At 37.5% G+C, this 20000-nt stretch overlaps 1 protein-coding gene across 1 annotated transcript; it reads left to right on the top strand.

Annotated features, from left to right (window-relative positions):
- The first annotated feature begins 1230 nt into the window (after nucleotides 1-1230).
- On the top strand, nucleotides 1231-16635 carry LOC139139928 (uncharacterized). The gene is made up of 6 exons (XM_070708890.1): nucleotides 1231-1387; nucleotides 3693-3809; nucleotides 9661-9764; nucleotides 10524-10618; nucleotides 14815-14897; nucleotides 15337-16635. The coding sequence occupies exons 2-6, from the start codon at nucleotides 3711-3713 to the stop codon at nucleotides 15421-15423; spliced, it is 468 nt and encodes a 155-aa protein (XP_070564991.1). The 5' UTR covers nucleotides 1231-1387; nucleotides 3693-3710; the 3' UTR covers nucleotides 15424-16635.
- Nucleotides 16636-20000: the final 3365 nt, after the last annotated feature.

Below are 20000 nucleotides of genomic sequence, written 5' to 3'. Positions count from 1 at the left end.
TTTCATGTTTTTGCACGTTCTTGTTTGGTGAAGAATAAAAAAAATTGAAAAGAAAAAAACACGTCACCGCATCATTTTTGCAATATGTCTAGGATGAGAAACAAACTTTTTATTTTTCTCGGCCTTAGCCTGACAAGCTATATTCAAATACACTGCGTTGTTATTTTTCTGATAAACCATAAGAAACCTATGCTCACAAGGACGCAAAACGAAGAATGCCATTTCTTCGGCTTTATTTCTTGTACAAATGTAAAAACGAAATGATAAACATTTAAGAACTCTAAAGCATAAGAAGACCATATAGTTAACAGAAATGAAGAAGAGAGTACAGCTGCAAAAGTTATCGATCCTAAGGCGTGGCCATATTTTTATAGATAAACGTCAGTGCGAAATGTTGGAGCTTCATTACTTATACATGTTCACTGGAATAAATTCTAACACGGGAACAACTCAATAACAGTCTCTAATACGCCGTTAACACCGTAACTTTTTTCCTACTATTTCACAGTTATTTAAACATCGTATAACTAAAATCATTTTCTAAAAACATATAATACTGAAATGTACTGAAATGTATTAAACGTCTTAAGAGTAGATTTTTGTATTAAAAGAGGTTTTCTCGGTAACTTTAATGAATGTTTACGATGCTTGTCAGAAAGGTGTAACGGTATAGTTCTCAAATGTACCATTTATCGTTGGTAGTATTTTAATCCATCTAAAACACTGTTTCTCTAGCTTGTCGTTTTGACGAGTAGTTTGTACTCTAGGTGACTATTCGTCTGACTTTTAGTAATTAGACAACAAATGATGGTTTCTTTTATTCATTTTCAATACATAAAGAAGTAGTTTTGGTAAAAGTATCAGATGATTATATAATCCAAATGAGGCTAGATGAGGTTTTTTCGTAATGTACTCGTTTGATACACATGATAATATCAGTATCTATTTTTATATCTAAATTCATGCGATTTTCATTACCCCGGTAAAACGTCCGAAATAGTGAGACAGCGACACAGCTTTCATCATTGATAAATGGAGAATACATCTTAATTTATTCAACACGATACTTCATCTTTTTTGATTTGTAAATATTGAATTCGAAGACGAGATGGATTCAAGCATTTTGCTTGTTTTGTTAAACTTTCATATGACCGTAGATTCATAATCCAATTGGATCGTTGCTACTTTCATTTAAATTTGAAAAGCCATATTACGTTCGTTCGCTGACTGGTATGCCCACCGTTTAATTCAATGGGCCATTAAAGTTATTGGCTGTGGACAATTTTATGCCGATGCGAGCTATAAATATTTAAATTCTGCGTTTTGCCGCCATATTGAATTCATCAATTTGTCGTACAGGTCGTGTTTCGAAGGAGCTTGGTATAAGGTAAGATGGCGATGATGATTCGAGTTTGATGGATGACACACGTGTGAGTTTAGTTTTCCATAGCCAGGGTTGCTTAAACGATTATTTGACTGAAAACAGCGCATGCCCTAGATCAAAGCTTGCCTGAAACCATGTATGCGCCATAAACTGACATGAAGCTAAATTGCCCTCCATGTGAACCCACACCGAGCGACGAAAACATAAAACAGGGGATGAATATTAGACATAACCTATGAATTGATGTCATTGTCACATTTCTGGTGATATTGGTGTTCCTGTCACCTTTTTAAATGTATGAAAGGACGTTCGCCTAATGTGGGCAATCTATGCATCGAAACCTTAGGTTTCGATGCAGATTCGCGGAGCATAACACGAGTGAACTACATGTTGAGAGGAAAATCACCAGATTTGTGAGAATAGCAGAACGATGCACTGTTCTTGGAAATACAGAGTAGAGAATCGAAGATATCGTCATATTTAGGGTGCTGATACTAGCATGTATGCTATATGTACAAGTTGGAGGTTTATTCGTCACTGATGTAACGGCGATGAAGTCTTGCGGAACAACTCATGAATAATTCAAGAGAGGTAGCGTTGCTAAGGAACATGAAGCCGTGTTAGTGTTCAGACGCAATTCGTCGGTCAAATGTCTTTTGAATATTTTTGATGTGCTCGCAACACCAGGGCGGACAATTTAACCCATTCGCTTGAAAACAATATCAAGATTAAGGGGTGCTATTTTGTAAATCTTTCTATTGAAGCGAAGTGATCTCTGAAACAGAATCAAGCAAAATGAGAAACAAAACATTAGACCAGCTCCATGATTATTCCTTCCCACAAATGTGAGGCATGTCATTAATATTACCTTTGGAGAAATCTTGAGCGAGAAAAATTGCCAATTATGTGGACTTTTATGATTTATAAAATTCTCCGATCCTACTGTAATCAATGTAATATACAAGCTTCCTTCAAATCTATAGATAAAAAAAACGACTGAGGAGATAACATTCAGATTATCATGGCGGATGGCACATTATTTCCATAAATAATTTTGAATAATTTTGAAAGAGTTTCAATGTTAACATCATATTAGTTTATGAATGCCTGGAGATACATGTAATGCAACATTTTAATCGTCAGTAGAAACCACATCTTGGTATTAAATGTTGCTTGCGGGTAGAATCATATCATAGTGTGTATATCCTCTGTGGATATGGTTTCACGGATGAAACGAAATGGAATAACAATATAATCCATGGGAGAATACGTTTCAACACTTCAATTGTGTGTACACCACAGAGCGTGTCGCCAGTTAATTACTTCATCAGCTACGCCTCGGCAAATGTGTGTTACCATGGCAACGGCGGCCTGCGGTTACGATGACAATTATCTCTAAGAAGATAAGTTCAACATGACTCTCTGTTCGTGCACAAATGGGTACATGTGTGATTCATAGCGAGAAGGCATATTTTCAATATAATAAGCTGAAGGGTAAATCGTTAATATCTGTAACGGACAAAAGATAGCACATATTTTTGATATGAGTGGTGGCCACGAAAATTTGTATACATCATCGGAAGTTTGTGATCATTAAGCAGACATGACCGCGATTTGGATAATAAAACCTTTGGTTGAAAGCATACGCTTAAATGCATTTTAAATGTTCAGATTTTGTCCGACGGTGTTTGATCGCTTATTTGCGGCTAGATGCAGTCTTAAAGATCGTTGACGGGAATAGGTATAGTGTTGTGCAGGAACGGTCCGTGTCGATCAGTAAAAGTTGTACGGTGTATATTGAGTAGGAATAGGTGGGGTCGACACCTAGCTAGGTGTGGTTATTTGGTGGGCAATGTGGAATGTATTCTTTGAAACTAAGTCAAAATATCAATATCGCTTTGATGTGTGTAAAATACGAGTAATAAAACCACTAATATAACGAGCATACGGATTGGTGGCAATCAGTAGCTAAAGTTGAATTTACGTCTTTTCACCTATTACTTGATTAAAGGGAATATCAATTTTTACTGGTGTAATTATAATTTGCCATCATGTAAAAATTGCCAGAAAAAAAGGTTATTGTGCAAACGATTTCGCGCCATAACTGATCCACGTCACACTATCCATTGTGTTGATTTCATAACAGAGTTCTGATATTAGCTGTTTATTTGACCGACAGCCGTTGCTGTAGAAACAGGATGATTAAAACGCTTTTACACAGACCGGGTTTGTATTTTTTTATACAATATCGTATATCTGGATCTCTATCAAACTTCACGCCTTTATTTATTCATTTTGTCTGCTGTAGTTCAAAACGACACCGAAGATGGCCTGTGCAGATCCTGATAACATTGATTTGAAAATCATGAGTGCCGACGAGCCTGGCAAGGAGACGTACAACCCTGCTTATAACGTTTACGCACAGGTAACTCAAACCTTTGCAATAGCTTCTCCCCAGCATATAGATATCAGCTTAACATTGCAATATCCTACTAAGCCCCCATCAGAAGAGACCGGCCCTGCTGAGCCATGTCACAAAATTAAGCAATAAACCACACCCAGACACGGTATAGGGCCTACCGAAAAATTTTGATCAGTTCACGACATAAATGCAAGAGTAATAGCGAGGGCATATATGAAGTGAACTGGTCAAAACCGAGTGGTATACCGTCGCTGAGTGTGGTTTATTGCTATTATATCATACAATATATTGAAATTCTGGCGTGGAATGTCAAAAAAAGGACTTTTGCTCTGCCTGTTCCAACCGTGCCATATTACTAATATAGCACGGTTATTTTCACGTCTCGACCAATCAGATCGCTGTATTTGTGCCATCAATATTATGCGGGTATGATATAATTTACCATAAACCTATAGGAGCCTGTTTATTTGCCATGAAAGGAATCCTACAGACAGAAAAATCGTTCGTGAGAAGAATTTCGCCCGTACTATTCAAACGCACACTGAGTCCCACAAACCAATATATCCATAGATTGATTATTGGGCATGCCCTGTCACAGACTTTCACCGGCCACTGTACTCATGGTATATCGACTCACTCATACCTCAGAGCCTAAGCTGACCTGTGATGAGAAAAGTATTCCAGAACTTCATGTGAATCCTGATTGTATCGCTTGGTGTGGCCACAGTTCTGAAACTAAAAGAAACTGAGAGAGCTGTATTCGATATAGTGCATTGCAGGATTTGTCACATGGTCTGTCTTTTCTCAAGATTTCGAATATTTTAATTTTCAAAAATAAGTATAGGTAAACTGGGAAAAGTGTGCAAAACGTTCACACTGTGACATATTTTTAACTCATGGTTGTATGCAGGCATGTGCTATTCGTACTGCTACAAGGTTAATATTCAGAGCATACACCATACTCCTATGTACACAAAATCAGTACACATGCAGCGATGACTTTAGTGCAATGAATACAGAATTGTGTCAAAGTACTGAAAATAGCAGCCATATGCCATCTTTCATGACAAACACCTGTACAACAGGTTTATGATGATGACCAAACAGGTCCCATTGCGGAGATGTAAATTATTTGACTGTGTACATCATTATTTTCAGGATCTCAAACGGAAGCGCATGCTCTGTGTGTCGCAGAAGAAGATTGCTCAGTTTGACTCATCAAATATTAAACTAGAAGTCTTACACGCTGCAATAAAGTTTCATTAAACTTCTATGGTTACACGAGAAGGTCAACTTTATTAATCATTTGAAAATGATATCAATCATCACAACACTGTATGTTTTCTGTTTTCTCTATAATTTTCAATCACCCAACCTTAAAAACCAAATATCATTGCTCCAGGGGGAAACACTCCTGTATACATTCTGTCAGTTGAGTCGTTGCCTTCTCGCAGACTACAATGTGTCAGAGTGGTTGTCAAGTTGCTTTTAGTTAGGTACACGGTGGAGAGCCCCTGTAATGTAGAAATAAGTGGATCTGACAGTCAGACCTTAAATATTGATCAGAATAATGCAAAAAAAAGAGGTTTTTGATTTCGATGATGCCACATGGCTAGACGGTCGACTTTTTTTTTTTTTTTTTTTTTTTTTTTTTTTTTTTTTTTTTTTTTTTTTTTTTAACGTTTTTATTGGAGTTATCAAAAATTTTCAAATACATGTCTCATTAAATCTGAGAAAAAAAAGACATTACAGAAATCAATAAAGTAGTGATCATACATCATTATTGTGTATGTCTGTTGTGCTAGGGTCTTGGTGGATATTAGTACTGTAAATTCTCCACTTTTTATTATGGGCAAAAATTTTATCTTTTCTCAAGGCAATGTGATACTCAGTTTTTTGTATAGAGTTCACAAATCTTTTGTATGCTGTAAAGTTAGGCAAGGTCTTTTTACAACGACAAATATAAATGTACCTTTTACCAATAAGCAGTAGGAAATTCACAATACTAGAAAGTTTGGGATCACCTAGTATGATCTGCCATATTTTTGGTCTTACTCTCAATTTTAATTTTTGTCCCCATAACATGAAAAATGCTTCCCAAAATAGTTGCACATGTTGACAATCATGTAAAATATGGAGTAAAGTTTCTTCTTTGTTTCTTGCAGAAAGAACAAAGAGATTATCAACTGTGGGTATGTTCATTTTACTCAGTCTAGCATTCGTATACAGGATATTGTGTAAAATTTTAAACTGAAATTCTCTCAACTTACAGTCGATAGTTACCTTAACTGGAAGATGATAAATTTCGTTCCAGTTAGTAACATTGATTTTAAATTCATGTTCAAAATACAGTTCTGATTTTGGTGGTATAAAATTAATGTCATTAATCAGCTGTGTGATTACTTTTATATTACACAGTTCCACACTGATTGACCTGTGTTTCGATACAATTTTTACTTCATCTTCATCATCAGCTGTACTTTGCTGATTCACTTGTATGTTGGCTGGGATAACACTTTTTAGTCCAAACCATTTCAAAATGGATGATTGAGGGATACCATTATTGTGTACAGAATCCCAGTCCCGCTTTTGGCCATTTTCGTTGTACAATTGTTCTAAATATAGGAATCCTGCATCTACAAAATCCTGGTAAAAAATAGAACGTTTTCCAATCAAAATGTCCTTATTGTTCCATAAAATAGTTTTTCTTGGATTCAAATTATTTTCACAGTGTGGTTTTTTCAAATTTACCTCTTCCCATGTTTTCAACATACTGTAAAAGAAACCACTGATTCGACGGTCGACTTTAATCATGGTCCCCTATCGGTGCTTTGACGCAACACGATGAGGTACTGTGCCTTTGCGACGTTATATCGTAAACCACTAAACTCTGGTGACGAACGCAAGAAGGCACAAGGCAATTATACCCCACGTAGTGAGACACAACTTACCACTAGGAGATGTTGAGCAACAAAACACTTTACTTTAACCATTGTCATACGACAAACATACCGGTGACCTTCTTGATGTCACCATGGAGACAAGAACAAGGTTGATAATGGCTCACTATGAGATGTTTTTGACGTCGATGGTGGGGTATACTGCTAGGATGACGTCACAAGAGAAAATCGTGACCTTGATGATGTCCAATATCGAAAGTGATATCGGTATGATCTCGGTGATGGTCTACTAGGGCATAAACGGCAAACTGACGGAAATAACAACATCAATGAGTTTTTATTCAAGTCATCAGAAGATCAAAAATCTTTCCAAAAATATTTCATACCACGTCGTCTTTTCCTGTTTTGATTTTCATTTTGTTTCATTTGTGTGTGTGTTTGTTTGTTTGTTTGTTTGTCTGTTTGTTTAGTTGTTTATTTGAATGTTTTGGTAAAGAGGTGCTTCAGATTTTGGCTAATCAAGTATAGCGCATGTTCAGCGAGAGTAAACTATCTTGTCTGGACAAGTTAACTAAGATGAATAGTAAAGGACGTTTTATGTGTTGCCTTAACGATGTTGTTCAGAAATGGCATCTGTCCTATGGACATTTCCTTCATTGTGTACAGATCGAAAACAAAGAAATACGATCAGTTTGACGCGGTGGGTTTTCAGAATCTTCAAACCGTTTTGTCGGGTTGCACATCACCTGTTTTGTTATCCTAATATTAATGAGCAACGATCACTTACACTTTGATTTAACCATGAGACTCGATCACGTGATACGTGTAGTTTCACAACGCATGAAATATTATCGGTTTAGTCGTGACGTGCATATCTGGAAAGATTCTTATCGTGCTTAGAAATCAATATCATAATCTATAGCTATGGATACATATTAAAAGTGAGTAAAATGTTTTGGGCAAGCTTAGCGTCTGGGTCATGGTAATTATCCGACAATGGCATGAATAATTTATGGTGTTGGGTTTTCACAATGAATGAGATGACTGCGTTTGTTGAAAGGCGAAAAAACTATTAATTCTTTGATTGTCGTCAAAATGTACATACCTTTGTTATTAAGTATCATTATACACACGTATCTGTACACTTTCAAATTATCAAGCTATGTATTATTCAGGCTTTGTAACCATCCATCATTGATGGAACTTTGGCATTAATATGCCACCCGATTATCTGATAAGGTGTCTGCAATGCAACTGATATGTGTAACTTACTGCTGATGGTATCATCGGCAATTGACGACGATGAACGGAATTGGTTTCACCTACGCTACGCCGGGTGTTCTTGGATTGTGTACGTGACTTTGTACGCTTGTCAACGTCATTAGGAAAGTCAACGTCAAAATTAAATATAATTGAGTGACATGAAATATTCTATGGATATGAAATCAAGGGATCTTTATGATTAGAATTTGATGAAGATATTGTCCGACTTACATAAAGATAATTGTTGCTAAATGTGTACAGATGTGAATTTGACATCATTGCTCTTCAACATAGGAATCAGAACTGTGCGTGTAGATTCATCGTTTAACAAATTAATATTTCCAACTCAAATCACGCGTGGTGTGATGCAATACCATATTAAGATCAGAAGAAAAATGACTAAAAGGTTATGGTTTGATTGAAGTAAGTAATATCGGTAACATGTGTTGGCGAGATGGCAATTAAGAGCAGGATAAGACAGTGCTTGTTTCCATTGAGTGATTGACGTCTTCTACTTTTGAAGGCGATATTTCCAAAAGTGAAATGTCAAGTTGTCTCCTTATTCGTATCTCTTCTCGTTTTCGCTATTTCTACCCAGACCTCACCTCGTTAATGTCTATACCGACTTGAATTTAACCGTCTGAAGTGACTGTGAAAAAAAAAACCGTGAAGAGTTGCGACATCACATAGTTCATTTGCTTCCCACTGCATGGATGGCGGCTGCAGCGCAGAACGTTTGCTGACAAACCAGAATAATCAAAAGTTGGCTCAGTTTGGAGAAACTGATCATAGTTCAGAAAACTAATAGACTCAACTCACAATAGCACGTCAACGAGAGAATAAATACAATGTATTAAAACTTCTCAGACATAATCACAGAGTAACATAGGCAGAGTCGCAACGATTGCATGCCTTTTGTTCCATGGTCGTCTCGGTAGACTATTGGCTTTTCATATTAAAATGAGCTCCAAAGGTGTTAAACTTTTTGGAGGCTTTGTTTTTGGTTGATAATTACACGAGATTATGCAAAAAAATACGACGAGATGGCATCGTACTGCCAGTCGCGTAGCAACCATAGTTACTTTGTGAGCTCTCAGGCCAGAAACACTGCTTCACGCCAATCAAAACATAACACGCCAGCAGTTTCATAAACATGTCCTTCCTTGACGCACGTGTAAAAGAGGGTATGACTGACCGTAAACTATTGAGTAAAACCATACAGTATCGATAAAAGACTTTCAAATTTGGTTCAAACACACTCATTATATATTCATAACAATATGAGAGGAATTTTTAAAACGGTAAAACTCATTTTCCTGAAGCTCAAAACACTCCCGTTTTCGCCAGCACGTCAATTCTGCTCAGCACCACACGACAACAACAACACAAACTTTGCCGAACATACTTTCGCTTAACAATTGGCGAAAATCCGAAAATTACCGAAGGATTCATGGTCGGCACTCTTCGGAAAAGAGAGGCGAGAGCAACCTGAGGCGAGGCGAACATGGATGGGTTACGTAACCGCTTCACGCCTTAAACAATACCCGTTGCCACTCTATCTATGTTTCTCTATGAAATAATCAATCAGTAAATCATGGCTGTCAAATCATGGCTGTTCGTCATGGCACGATATATTTGGAGCCTGTTCTGATACGATGTACTATCTGATTTGAATAACAATTGTTTTATAGGACATCAACCTTGAGGACGAAGCGAGAGCGAGGACACGCGAACTCGAAGAACAGATGGTGGACCACGAAGAGTTCGAAAAAAGTTTGGTAGCAGCAATGCATGGGTGAGCATTTTACCTCAATTTGGATCCTTGGATTTTTTCAAATAAATCTCTCACTTGCTTGATCAATCGATTGGTGCTCAAACCCAGAGGAAGATATACTTATCATATAGACAGACAGTAAAATAGCCTTGGGGTTTGTGATGAATGGACAAATACTGCAGATGGACGAGTGGGAGAACTAGGTGAGTGGTTGAACAGATAGATAGATAGATAGATAGATAGATAGATAGATAGATAGATAGATAGATAGATAGATAGATAGATAGATAGATAGATAGATAGATGGATGGATAGATAGATAGATAGATAGATAGATAGATAGATAGATAGATAGATAGATAGATAGATAGATAGATAGATAGATAGATAGATAGATAGATAGATACATAGATAGATAGATAGATACATAGATACATAGATAGATAGATAGATAGATAGATAGATACATAGATACATAGATACATAGATACATAGATAGATACATAGATAGATAGATATACATAGGTTGGTTGATTGATTGATTGATTGATTGATTGATTGATTGATTGATTGATTGATTGATTGATTGATTGATTGATTGATTGATTGATTGATTGATTGATTGATTGACTGACTGAAGTTATAAATGTTTACAGAAACGAGGTAGTTTAGTTGTTCTTGCCGCCTTCTCTTGAAGAGGACCAAAGCTGGCGCGTCTCTTTACTTTTACTGAAATACTGTCATCACATATTTACCACGGTATCAACATTTCTCCTTCAGGGAGTCAAGCCAACGTAGCAAGTTTCCTCGGCAGATTTCAAGCGCCTTTTCCAGTAGTCAAAGTGATGAAAATGACACCCAACGCATCGAAGAAGGTATATTGTTCATCTTCGATCATTCCATTTTATCACAGTAACATCAAACACTACCTAAAAACATAATTGGAACGATAAAAAAAATGTTGACGATTTTAATTTTTTTTTTCAATGATTATTCGCCACTTTTTCTGACCAACTGTAATGACACTGAGTAATTGCAATGGGATTTAAAGATGAAAAACTGAAAATAGCACAGTATGTTTGATATTGTGAAAAGATATAAACAAACGAGATATAGGCCTAATAAACCTACGAAACCATATCAAATCGTCTGGAAGCGAGGATGTGCGTATCTAGTCCCCGCTGCTGGGTTAATTTCTAAACTGACAAAAAATCGCACACAGTTTGCCAACACCAATCATTAAGTTGGTTCAGCAGATATGTTTGATCAAACTTTCGATACAGTTGTTGGGCAAATAAAATTACATACAGCCTCCGCATCAAAGGAAACAGTGTGATTTTCACATATTTGTACAATACGGTGGAATGCGCCACGGTGACAGTCTTTTCGGGTGAGCAAAATATGTACAATACTTTTCAGGTGTACTGCGGTGCAGACTCGTTTAGCAGCCTTGTAGAGCAAATGGAGTTTCACATCGTCTTGTTTCGTTTTGGTTTTTTTGGTTTATTTTTCGAAAAATGCAGATCCCCATTCAGTATAGAGGGATAGCCACCATTTTGAATGTCACTAAAATGGTAACTCTAGAATTTGATTTGTTTCTCTAAGGGGAAACTTTCTACGTTGACCCCTGATTTATTCTTGGTCGTGAAATCATGGAATATAGACTTTGACACTGGCAGATTGTGAGGAAAAGTTTAAAACGTTCGATTTCGATGCGCGAAATAACTCGAGAGCAGAATATAGCTTACTTAGCAAGAGCTATATGCATGGATCTACATCTAAAAAAGGAAATGAAACGGGAAAATCAGTCTTAGTGACTGGAATAAACATGCAGAGTGACACTGACCTATAGATGTCAGTATTGGCATCAATTTCCTGTGTCTCCGCTTGCCCTCGGCATATGACGTCACTCCGCATGCATAAGGAAAGCAAACTTTCTACATGGGAGTATGACGATCAAGTTCACCAATATATTGGCATTTGAGGGTTGTCGCCTTACCCCCCCCCCCGAAATTCCCAGATGTTTGTAGGTAAGTAGCTACACGTTTCTTTTGTAAATATCTCATTTTTACAACCGATTCAAATATTACATTATTGCTAGGTTTTTAATTGTAAGTGATTGAGAGGAAGAGAGTAAGAGAGGCAGGCAGGCAGACAAACAGGCAGACACTGAGACAGACAGACAATATAGACTGTCAAAGAAAAATCTTGACCGATCCGTTAACAACTTGCTATTTTTCCCTAGAAAACAATGATATACTTTTTGTCCGCCCGATTCGATATCTATCGTTGCCAGTATTCTGGGAGTTTGATTGATACGAACTCAGTCACAGAAATCAGTATGCAATATATCTCGTCCATATTTCAGCTACCAAAATGATAAGTTAGAATCCTAGGTGATTTTGCGTCCATATTTCAGCTACCAAAATGATAAGTTAGAATCCTAGGTGATTTTGTGTCGACTAAATCTCATCTCAGTACGTCAGGAAGCAATGATTAAATTCGGTCACTTCCTTTCCTACATGTACCCCCATGAATTCTGGGATGGTTTGTGACGTCATATTCTGCCTTCTCTTTGAATCGTCACCGCAAGGGGGGGGGGGACATTCAACTTCAATGTGCATAGGGAAGCTCGCATGTGCAAACAAATCAATAAAACCTAGCTGCGATTCATGGACGGATAATTTGAACGTTGGGACAAGCTTTGCAAATTTCCCACTCAGGTTAAGACCGTAATGATACTATGCCTTGTCTGAATCACGTCATTTGATTGGTTAAGGCCAAAGTTAATATTCAGAATAAGAAGACTCGGGCCCTGGGCAGTCACAGAAAATTCAAACTGGAAACCTAAGCGTTTGATTGGCTCCTGCATTAGAAAAAATGTCGTCTGCCCCACGTCTGTAAATTGTTGCTGATTTGAACATTCCGAGATATTATAGAGTGTCACAAGGAGCATCTGTTAAATGTTTGTTCCTTTTTACGTACTTTGAATAGCTCAATAAGGCTACCGACAAAAATCGTCCTGGCAGTGACTCTAGCAAAAGAACACGGTCCCTCCGTGAATATAGCAACGTTGCTAGTGAGCGGTCAATGCGAGCGAACCATCCTTGCTTGCCGTTTGCAATATATAAAACGTGCATGTCACTTGAACTTTACAGGTTGCAAAGGTTAAATGTTATAAATAAGAACCTGGCAACCTACACTATATGGCTAAAACATTTACGCATTAATTCTCTTGACAACTACGTGCACACGTTCTGTTTCCGATTTAAAGTCATCGAAGTATCGTCTTCTATCACTGAATACCGCAGGATCAAAGTCAAGGAAAACACTTTGACCACAGGGGGCTCTTACTCCTTGTCAATTTGTGTCTGTCTTTGTATGTATGTATGTCTTTGTGTTTGTTTATTTGTTATTTTTAATAAAATAACAGCGAAAAGAGAGGGTGAATAAGTCTAACCCTAACCTTAACCCAAGCCTAACCCTAACCCTAACCATCGGAAATGCATATCAACAAACAAACAAACAAACAAATAAATTAATAAACTGCTCTTTATTGACAAATATTAACAAAACAGCTTTTCGCTGTTATTTTATTAAAAAATAACAAATAAACAAACACAAAGACATACACACAAACAACAAACACAGACACAAATAAACAAGGAGTGAGCGCCCCCTGTGCTTTGACTTTCACACTCGGCAACAAAGGGACTCCATTGCGTTGACGTGTTTCTATTCACAGTCCCTCCACTCAAAGGGACTGTGTTCTAGTAGTCGCAGCGGTAGGGGTGAGTTATAAACTCGAAGCATTAGAATGCACACGTCATGTCGAGACCATTCGTAAGTTAATAGACAGGGAGCAGTCTTCTGCTCCACTGTCTGAAGGACTGAAACGGTGACAAAAAACCTGAATCCAGTCACTGCCCTTTGTGAAATAATTCTGTGGTCGACAATAGCATTTACTGATTTGCCAGAGCCATAGGAACACTGGGATGAGCTGAAAAGAGCACGGGAAAGACAAAAGAATATGAAGACTCTGATATTTGTGTTACATTCAGTATAGCTTGTGTGTACTGTACTGTGAAATCACGTAATTATGAAGTGTAAGTTTGACTTTGCATTTCCCTCCATCAAGTCAGTGGTTCTAAAACAACGGCATTATGGAAAATCTGAGTCAGTGTTGCATATCGTTATATTGATGTTTCGGATAAAATGTTGTTGTAGCAAAGCAAACGGTGAACGGCACATCTGTACTACCTGACTAGGCAATTCCCCTCCATGCTGTTACAAAGTTAGTCTTTTGGGCATCTCCATTCTTCACTCGTTAATTGATTGGTTGAATCAGTGAAAATTTTGACCAAACCGCGCAAGAGTCAAATAGACAACAGAATGGAACTATTTTTGATAATTGTACCAGGTGAAAAACATTGTCATGGTTTGATAAGGGTCTTTGTGGGAGTAGAAGAGTTACCAATTACGCGTAATTGCCAGTTTGGCGCAAAATAAGTCAGTTTGGTACAATAATATCAGTTTTGCACAAGTATATCATAACAGTAAGAGAAAACAACAAGGAAAATTACGGTGAACATGCAGACTTTTGACCTTTTAGTACAATGCAATTATCTCTAATGGCTCCAGTCTCGATAGAAATAGAATCAATTCTAAAAAAATGTCTGGAAATATTTCCAAGAATTGAGTGCGCAAACGTCGCAAAATCCGAGTTGTCATGCAAACTTCGAAGTACATCCTCCCGCCAATATGGCGACCGATTTCTTCTCAACGACTGCCTAGGTGCTTTGAGTGACTGACAAATGAGATAGGAAGCAATCGATGTTAGAAGATCATTATCACTTTTGCTCTACGACGTGAACTGTATCAGAAATAAAGCAAATGTATCTGCAACAAGGACAATAAACAGGAAACCAATTACTTGAAATAATCGCTTTTTATCGGCGGATCTAACTCTTTTGAAGAGACAGTTTTGATGTTATCGTATTTCCTGTATTATGGCACAATTGTGTATAATTTGAGTACTTCAAACGGAGCTGTCATGCATTGATTTCTGTAGATGCAGCAAAAATTGACAGTGAAGAGTCCGGCAAGCGTAAACATCACACGCTGACTGAGGAAGAAAAGAAAATGTTACAGAAGGTAATTTCATCTGATATCAATAAAAATTCTGGATAGATCAAAGAGAATAATTCCCCAGCTACCTAGCCTTTTCCTTATAGTTTTGTAGCTCTCATAAAAAACTTACCACTATTGAAAACGAGACTAAAGGGTGCTACGGGCCTCCTTCTTGTAGGCTGACCTATAGAATGGCCCTGTGTGTATTTGTGTCCGAATTCCAAACAAAATGTCGATTATCATGTCCAGATCAAAATCCAGACACATCCATATAAAAGAGCCCAGTTTATTTTGGTCAACGTTATCGACTAAATAATCACTGTTAGGTATTTTGACAAACAGAAGTTCACGATTTATAATCAATGAATTTTAATACACACTTTAAAAGTTGAACGAACGACTGTGACGTCATACCTCCCGGAACCGTGTTTTAATGCAAACTATTCTTGTTTCTTTATCACAGTTGCGGAAAGTCGTTGAATTGTGCACCCAGGAGGACCCCATGAAGCGACCGACTTCGAGTGAGGTCCTCGAAATGTTGCAATTATAATTACTTTACAAAGCTGTCGACGGATATAGCAAAATGGTATCATCCAAATACGACATTACCTGCAGAAACATTTAAGTCACTCCTAATTTGTGGTTCTTCATGTTGATGATATTAAATATTTTCAAACAATTTCATCCCCCTGAAAAATACATGGTCGTGTATTGTATTATATATTATTGCTTTGTATTTGGGTATCAGAGGTGTATGCCTTGCAGTCAGCCCCGGCTTCGTTCTAGAAACAAATCAGCCATTCAGCGTACACTGATCGACTGTCTAATGCTATCAATTCCGGTTCAGAGATGTTATTGACCGATAGCGTAAATTGTTCGCACACATGAGTGGGTTGGCTTTCTTAGTAAAGGTTGAGTCGCCTACTTTGCAATCAGCTTTTCTGATCAATGTTGGCCATCATGGCTTGCATTCGCGTTATCTGGTTCGATGAACAACGCCGTCATGAGCCTGAAGATTTGTTTGTCGGTACTCACAGTCATAATTCAACATGATATTAGACCTAATAAAGCGTACGGGAAACATACTTCTCATATCTTAAGTTCAACTACGAAAACTGCCAGAAAAATGCATTTACATGTGAATTTCATTTCAATATGGCCTGCCTGTTGCTTTCTTAGCGATTGAAAATTTTCCCTATGTTGTTATCTCGTCTCGTCAAAGATAAAGGATTACCATTGTGCTTGTGTTCAGAGCCGTTATCTATTCACGGGTTTTCACCTCAAGCCTCGGTCGGCAAACTGCTGACTTCCTCCTGGATAGTGTAACAGATGTAGCGAAAGTATTAAATGAGGATAAGGAATTAGAACGAATATAATCGCAGATTGTTTTTTTTATTATCATTTTCTTTACAAAACATAATAATGTAATTAAGCGGAGACAACGATATATATGCAGTGACGAGACATCCGAATATTTCAAGTTCGGCAAAGTTGACGATATTTATCAACACAGAATAGAACTGTTAAATTGAAAAAGGCATTGTGCAATATGTAATGACTTTCCTATGTCAAAAGATGTCAATGTGCTAAAACGATTTCGTCTATTGTTTTGATGCAATGTCACCATAAAAGATGTTAATAATGTTTCTTATTCTCTTTCGTCATCATCATATTTCTATGTATTTCATCTTGTACTTTTGTGTATTCATGACATTGATCGTATTATCGCGAAAAAAATAATAAATTATTTCGATTATTGTTATATGCTGTTTTGTCTAATTTTGCAATTTTTAATTGATCGTTAAAAAACAACTTTTGATGAGTATTTCACTATCTTTGTTTCTCATGTCAATCACAGTTTCTTGCTCTACTATCCAAAGCTTGTTGAAACATCAACCATTTAGCTTATCAACACAGCGTATATGTGTGCAAAATGCATTGTTATTGTTTACGTTTGAATTCTATTCCACACCTGAATTTACTTGTCAACAATAACAATGCAGTTTGCATATGTACAGGCTGAGTTGACCAGCGGGAGACTGTGTATCTGAAGATGCTTTGGGGAAAGTGTAGATGACATTTGAAAAGATAGTAAGAAAATCATCAAAAGTTAATAGCCGCTGGCCCTCTAATAATTTGCTGTGTAAAGGAACAGAAAAGCGTTTTCGTAAAGCCGGAAAAAAGAGCGGGAAATGCAGAAGTGACTTGGCAATCAAATAAATCAATGTTCTGATTTCATTTACTGGAAAAGTATGATGTACAAGATTCAAAGTACACTGATTTTGTGAAATACAAACCTTTCCGGTGAGTTAACTTTTCAATTGGAGAACGATCAAGAATCAAGCTACGGGGATACCCTCACGGCATCCAAGCAAAATACGGTTAGGGCAGGCCTAATGAGCTTCCACTCAACCGTATGTTAAGCCACCAACTCGGTGATTGTTTAGACATGTTGATTGTCGCGAATGTTGTTCTATTGCCATCGCTTGATTTCTATTGAACATGGCCTCAAAGAAAGCGATTAATTATTTGGTCATTGTTGATTAAATCTCAAAGCAATTGTTCATTCCAATGGACATTTTATTGCTTGAATGGATAGCGGTTTCTCCTGTCGTGGCGTGGCCGGGATTCAATAGTTTGGAATGATTTTAGATATTAGAAAAAGGACCTCTCGGTATTGTTCTTGCTGAGTAGAGGCTAAATCCATAAACAGTGAAATTGATAACCGAAGATTTATTTCCATAAATGGACATTTGAATTACACTATTTACTAGAGTCTTTCTTTCAGGAAAATTTTCTATGAATCGAAAATCTATTGCTCATCAAAATTATTGGCATCTAGAATTTACCTTCACACTGGAAGTTTTATTCAGACATCAGTCTCTATCGATGTCGTTTCTCTATCATCTGAATTCGGAGACGTAGGGTCACAAAGTAAATCTTGGAAAGTCCACATTTGGAACACAAAATTAACTTGTGCAAACGACCTTGCATACGACATATCCACTTAACAGTGTCATACTTCCCCCATACCGATGAGAAAGACACAAAGTCTTTGCGCCGTGCACTATTGTCATCACACCACGCTTCTTTCAGAGGTTTGTAGAAAAGTAAGTATAATGTGTCTATAATTATTGCGAATCCTTTCCAAGAAATTATGACAGTAAAACTGAAAGTTGTGTGAAAAATACATTTACAATCATATAGATAAGCTAGCAGCTTAGAATCCCTTCCTGGAGTAATAATTTTCGGGGGGCGGCATTTACAGCTCTGATGATATCAAACTATGGATTCCGATTTATAATACATACAGGGATCAAGTTTCGTCTAACCGATGAATTATTGACATGTGCAGTAAATCTCAGATATATTTCCACCGACTCAACTATTACTTAATCATTGGCCCTAAAGAATGACAGACACGGCACCTTGCTATCATTCTCAGCCCGCGAGGATTATTAAAACTTTCCGCCAATGATCGGCTGTAACTGCCGCTTCAACGAGAACGTGGCACCTACTAAGATTGGTAGTCTTTTACCGGATTAGACTGACAGCCTCCAATAGTTCAGAGTGTCACAGCGCTAAGAGTTTTTGGACTTGTGATCTTAAGTGAAGTGATGTTCTTAAAAGGCGATTTTCTGCCGAAAGTCTCCCTGGCAGTATCATTATCCGCTTTTAACGTACGCTGGCGTTGACTACCCTCATATGCCAAGCCCTAGTTACTCCGTTAAAGATTTATAATACGATACGCGGCATTTATTACACTGTTAAGAAACTGACTAATCGGGATTTTGGTAAAGGGAATTTCGATGGCTTGCAAGGAACGTTACGTCAGGCAATTTGGCGTCTCAGTATAGGAAAACACACTTCCATGAAAAGACGAAAGGCCACAAGAGAATGGAAACACACTCGTCGGCGTGAAACCGGTCACGAAATTTACCAATTGTACAAGATACAGCATGGTCACGTCTCAATGACATGGCCGAGTGTTGAGCAGAGAAGGTTTTTGTATCACATGTCTACTGTGATAGGTTATCTCAAGCGTCGAGTTGTAACTTTAGTGAGCACAGAATAGCAAAGGGCGTTCCCACTTTGTCCAGGATCTCTTAAGTACGTGTGAAGGCACAGGCCTTCCATCCGGTACGGGGGAAGGTTTACTATACTCGAACACAAGTCGTGTGTAACCGTACGAGCACCTTGCTAAATTATAGTATAAATGTGCAGAAAACGGTTATAGAATAAAGTATGTTCTCCTCAAGAACGATAATGTAATCATACTCAAGTGATATTACATTTGAAAATATATCATCTGTTTATTATACTTCGGCAACAAATAGAGATTAGCAATTCCACTGCACTATCATAACCACAGCGTCAAGATCCAATCCTGAAAGTGAATGTACTTGAATAAATTTGCATGCATGATGACATTTCATTAGATAGTTTCTCCTTTCAGAGGTTGTCAGATTGTTAAACAGAGATTGGTAAGTATAACGATCGCACCCATGAAAAAGATATAGATGCTGTTTTCCAGGGAACCCAGACGAAATTGGATCATCCGTTTTTCTATCAAGTTGTTTTCTGATGTCTGGTTGCTTTCCTATTGATTTGATACTGCCGAGATATTGACCTGCTCTTGTTGAGATGAAACTACTCGATTCTCAATTCGACAATAAACCAATTTAGAAACAAAAAATCGCTAATATTCCGGAATCATGTTCTTAATTGGTCATGTTCAATGACATGAAAAAGCAAGAATCAAAGGATCGGCGCAGGGTCAATAAGTCCTGGACGTCCGAAAAGTGTAGGAAAGAGCATGCGCGGATAAAAACTGGCCATTATAGTTGTCAAGGATGATGGCATTGGAGACAAGGATGGGGTTAATTTCCTTCGGAGACTTGATCTTTCAAAAAAGTTCACTTTGGACATGCCCGTATACAATATATGCTATCTTTTCCGTCGCTATAACTGGTCACACAATAAAAACGCATCGGCACATCAACGTCGCCAGTAAGTTGTTCCCTAAGCGTGCATGGCACACCGAAGCATACCATGTCATCAGCATTGTATTTCAGTATTTAATCCCCATGTAGATTTCAAATGAGGTTATAGAGCTTTTGTTTTTGC

This window comes from Ptychodera flava, chromosome 9, assembly GCF_041260155.1.
Source record: "Ptychodera flava strain L36383 chromosome 9, AS_Pfla_20210202, whole genome shotgun sequence".
NCBI lineage: Eukaryota > Metazoa > Hemichordata > Enteropneusta > Ptychoderidae > Ptychodera > Ptychodera flava.
This window is presented reverse-complemented; position numbering and strand designations above follow the sequence as displayed.

What these genes read in the sequence shown, in the direction of transcription:
- LOC139139928 (XM_070708890.1), top strand. Translation starts at nt 3,711, where the DNA reads ATGGCCTGTGCAGATCCTGATAACATTGATTTGAAAATCATGAGTGCC. An exon ending in CTTATAACGTTTACGCACAG is followed by an intron (nt 3,810 to 9,660) that starts GTAACTCAAACC and finishes ATTGTTTTATAG; the next exon opens with GACATCAACCTTGAGGACGA. An exon ending in AAAAGAAAATGTTACAGAAG is followed by an intron (nt 14,898 to 15,336) that starts GTAATTTCATCT and finishes TCTTTATCACAG; the next exon opens with TTGCGGAAAGTCGTTGAATT.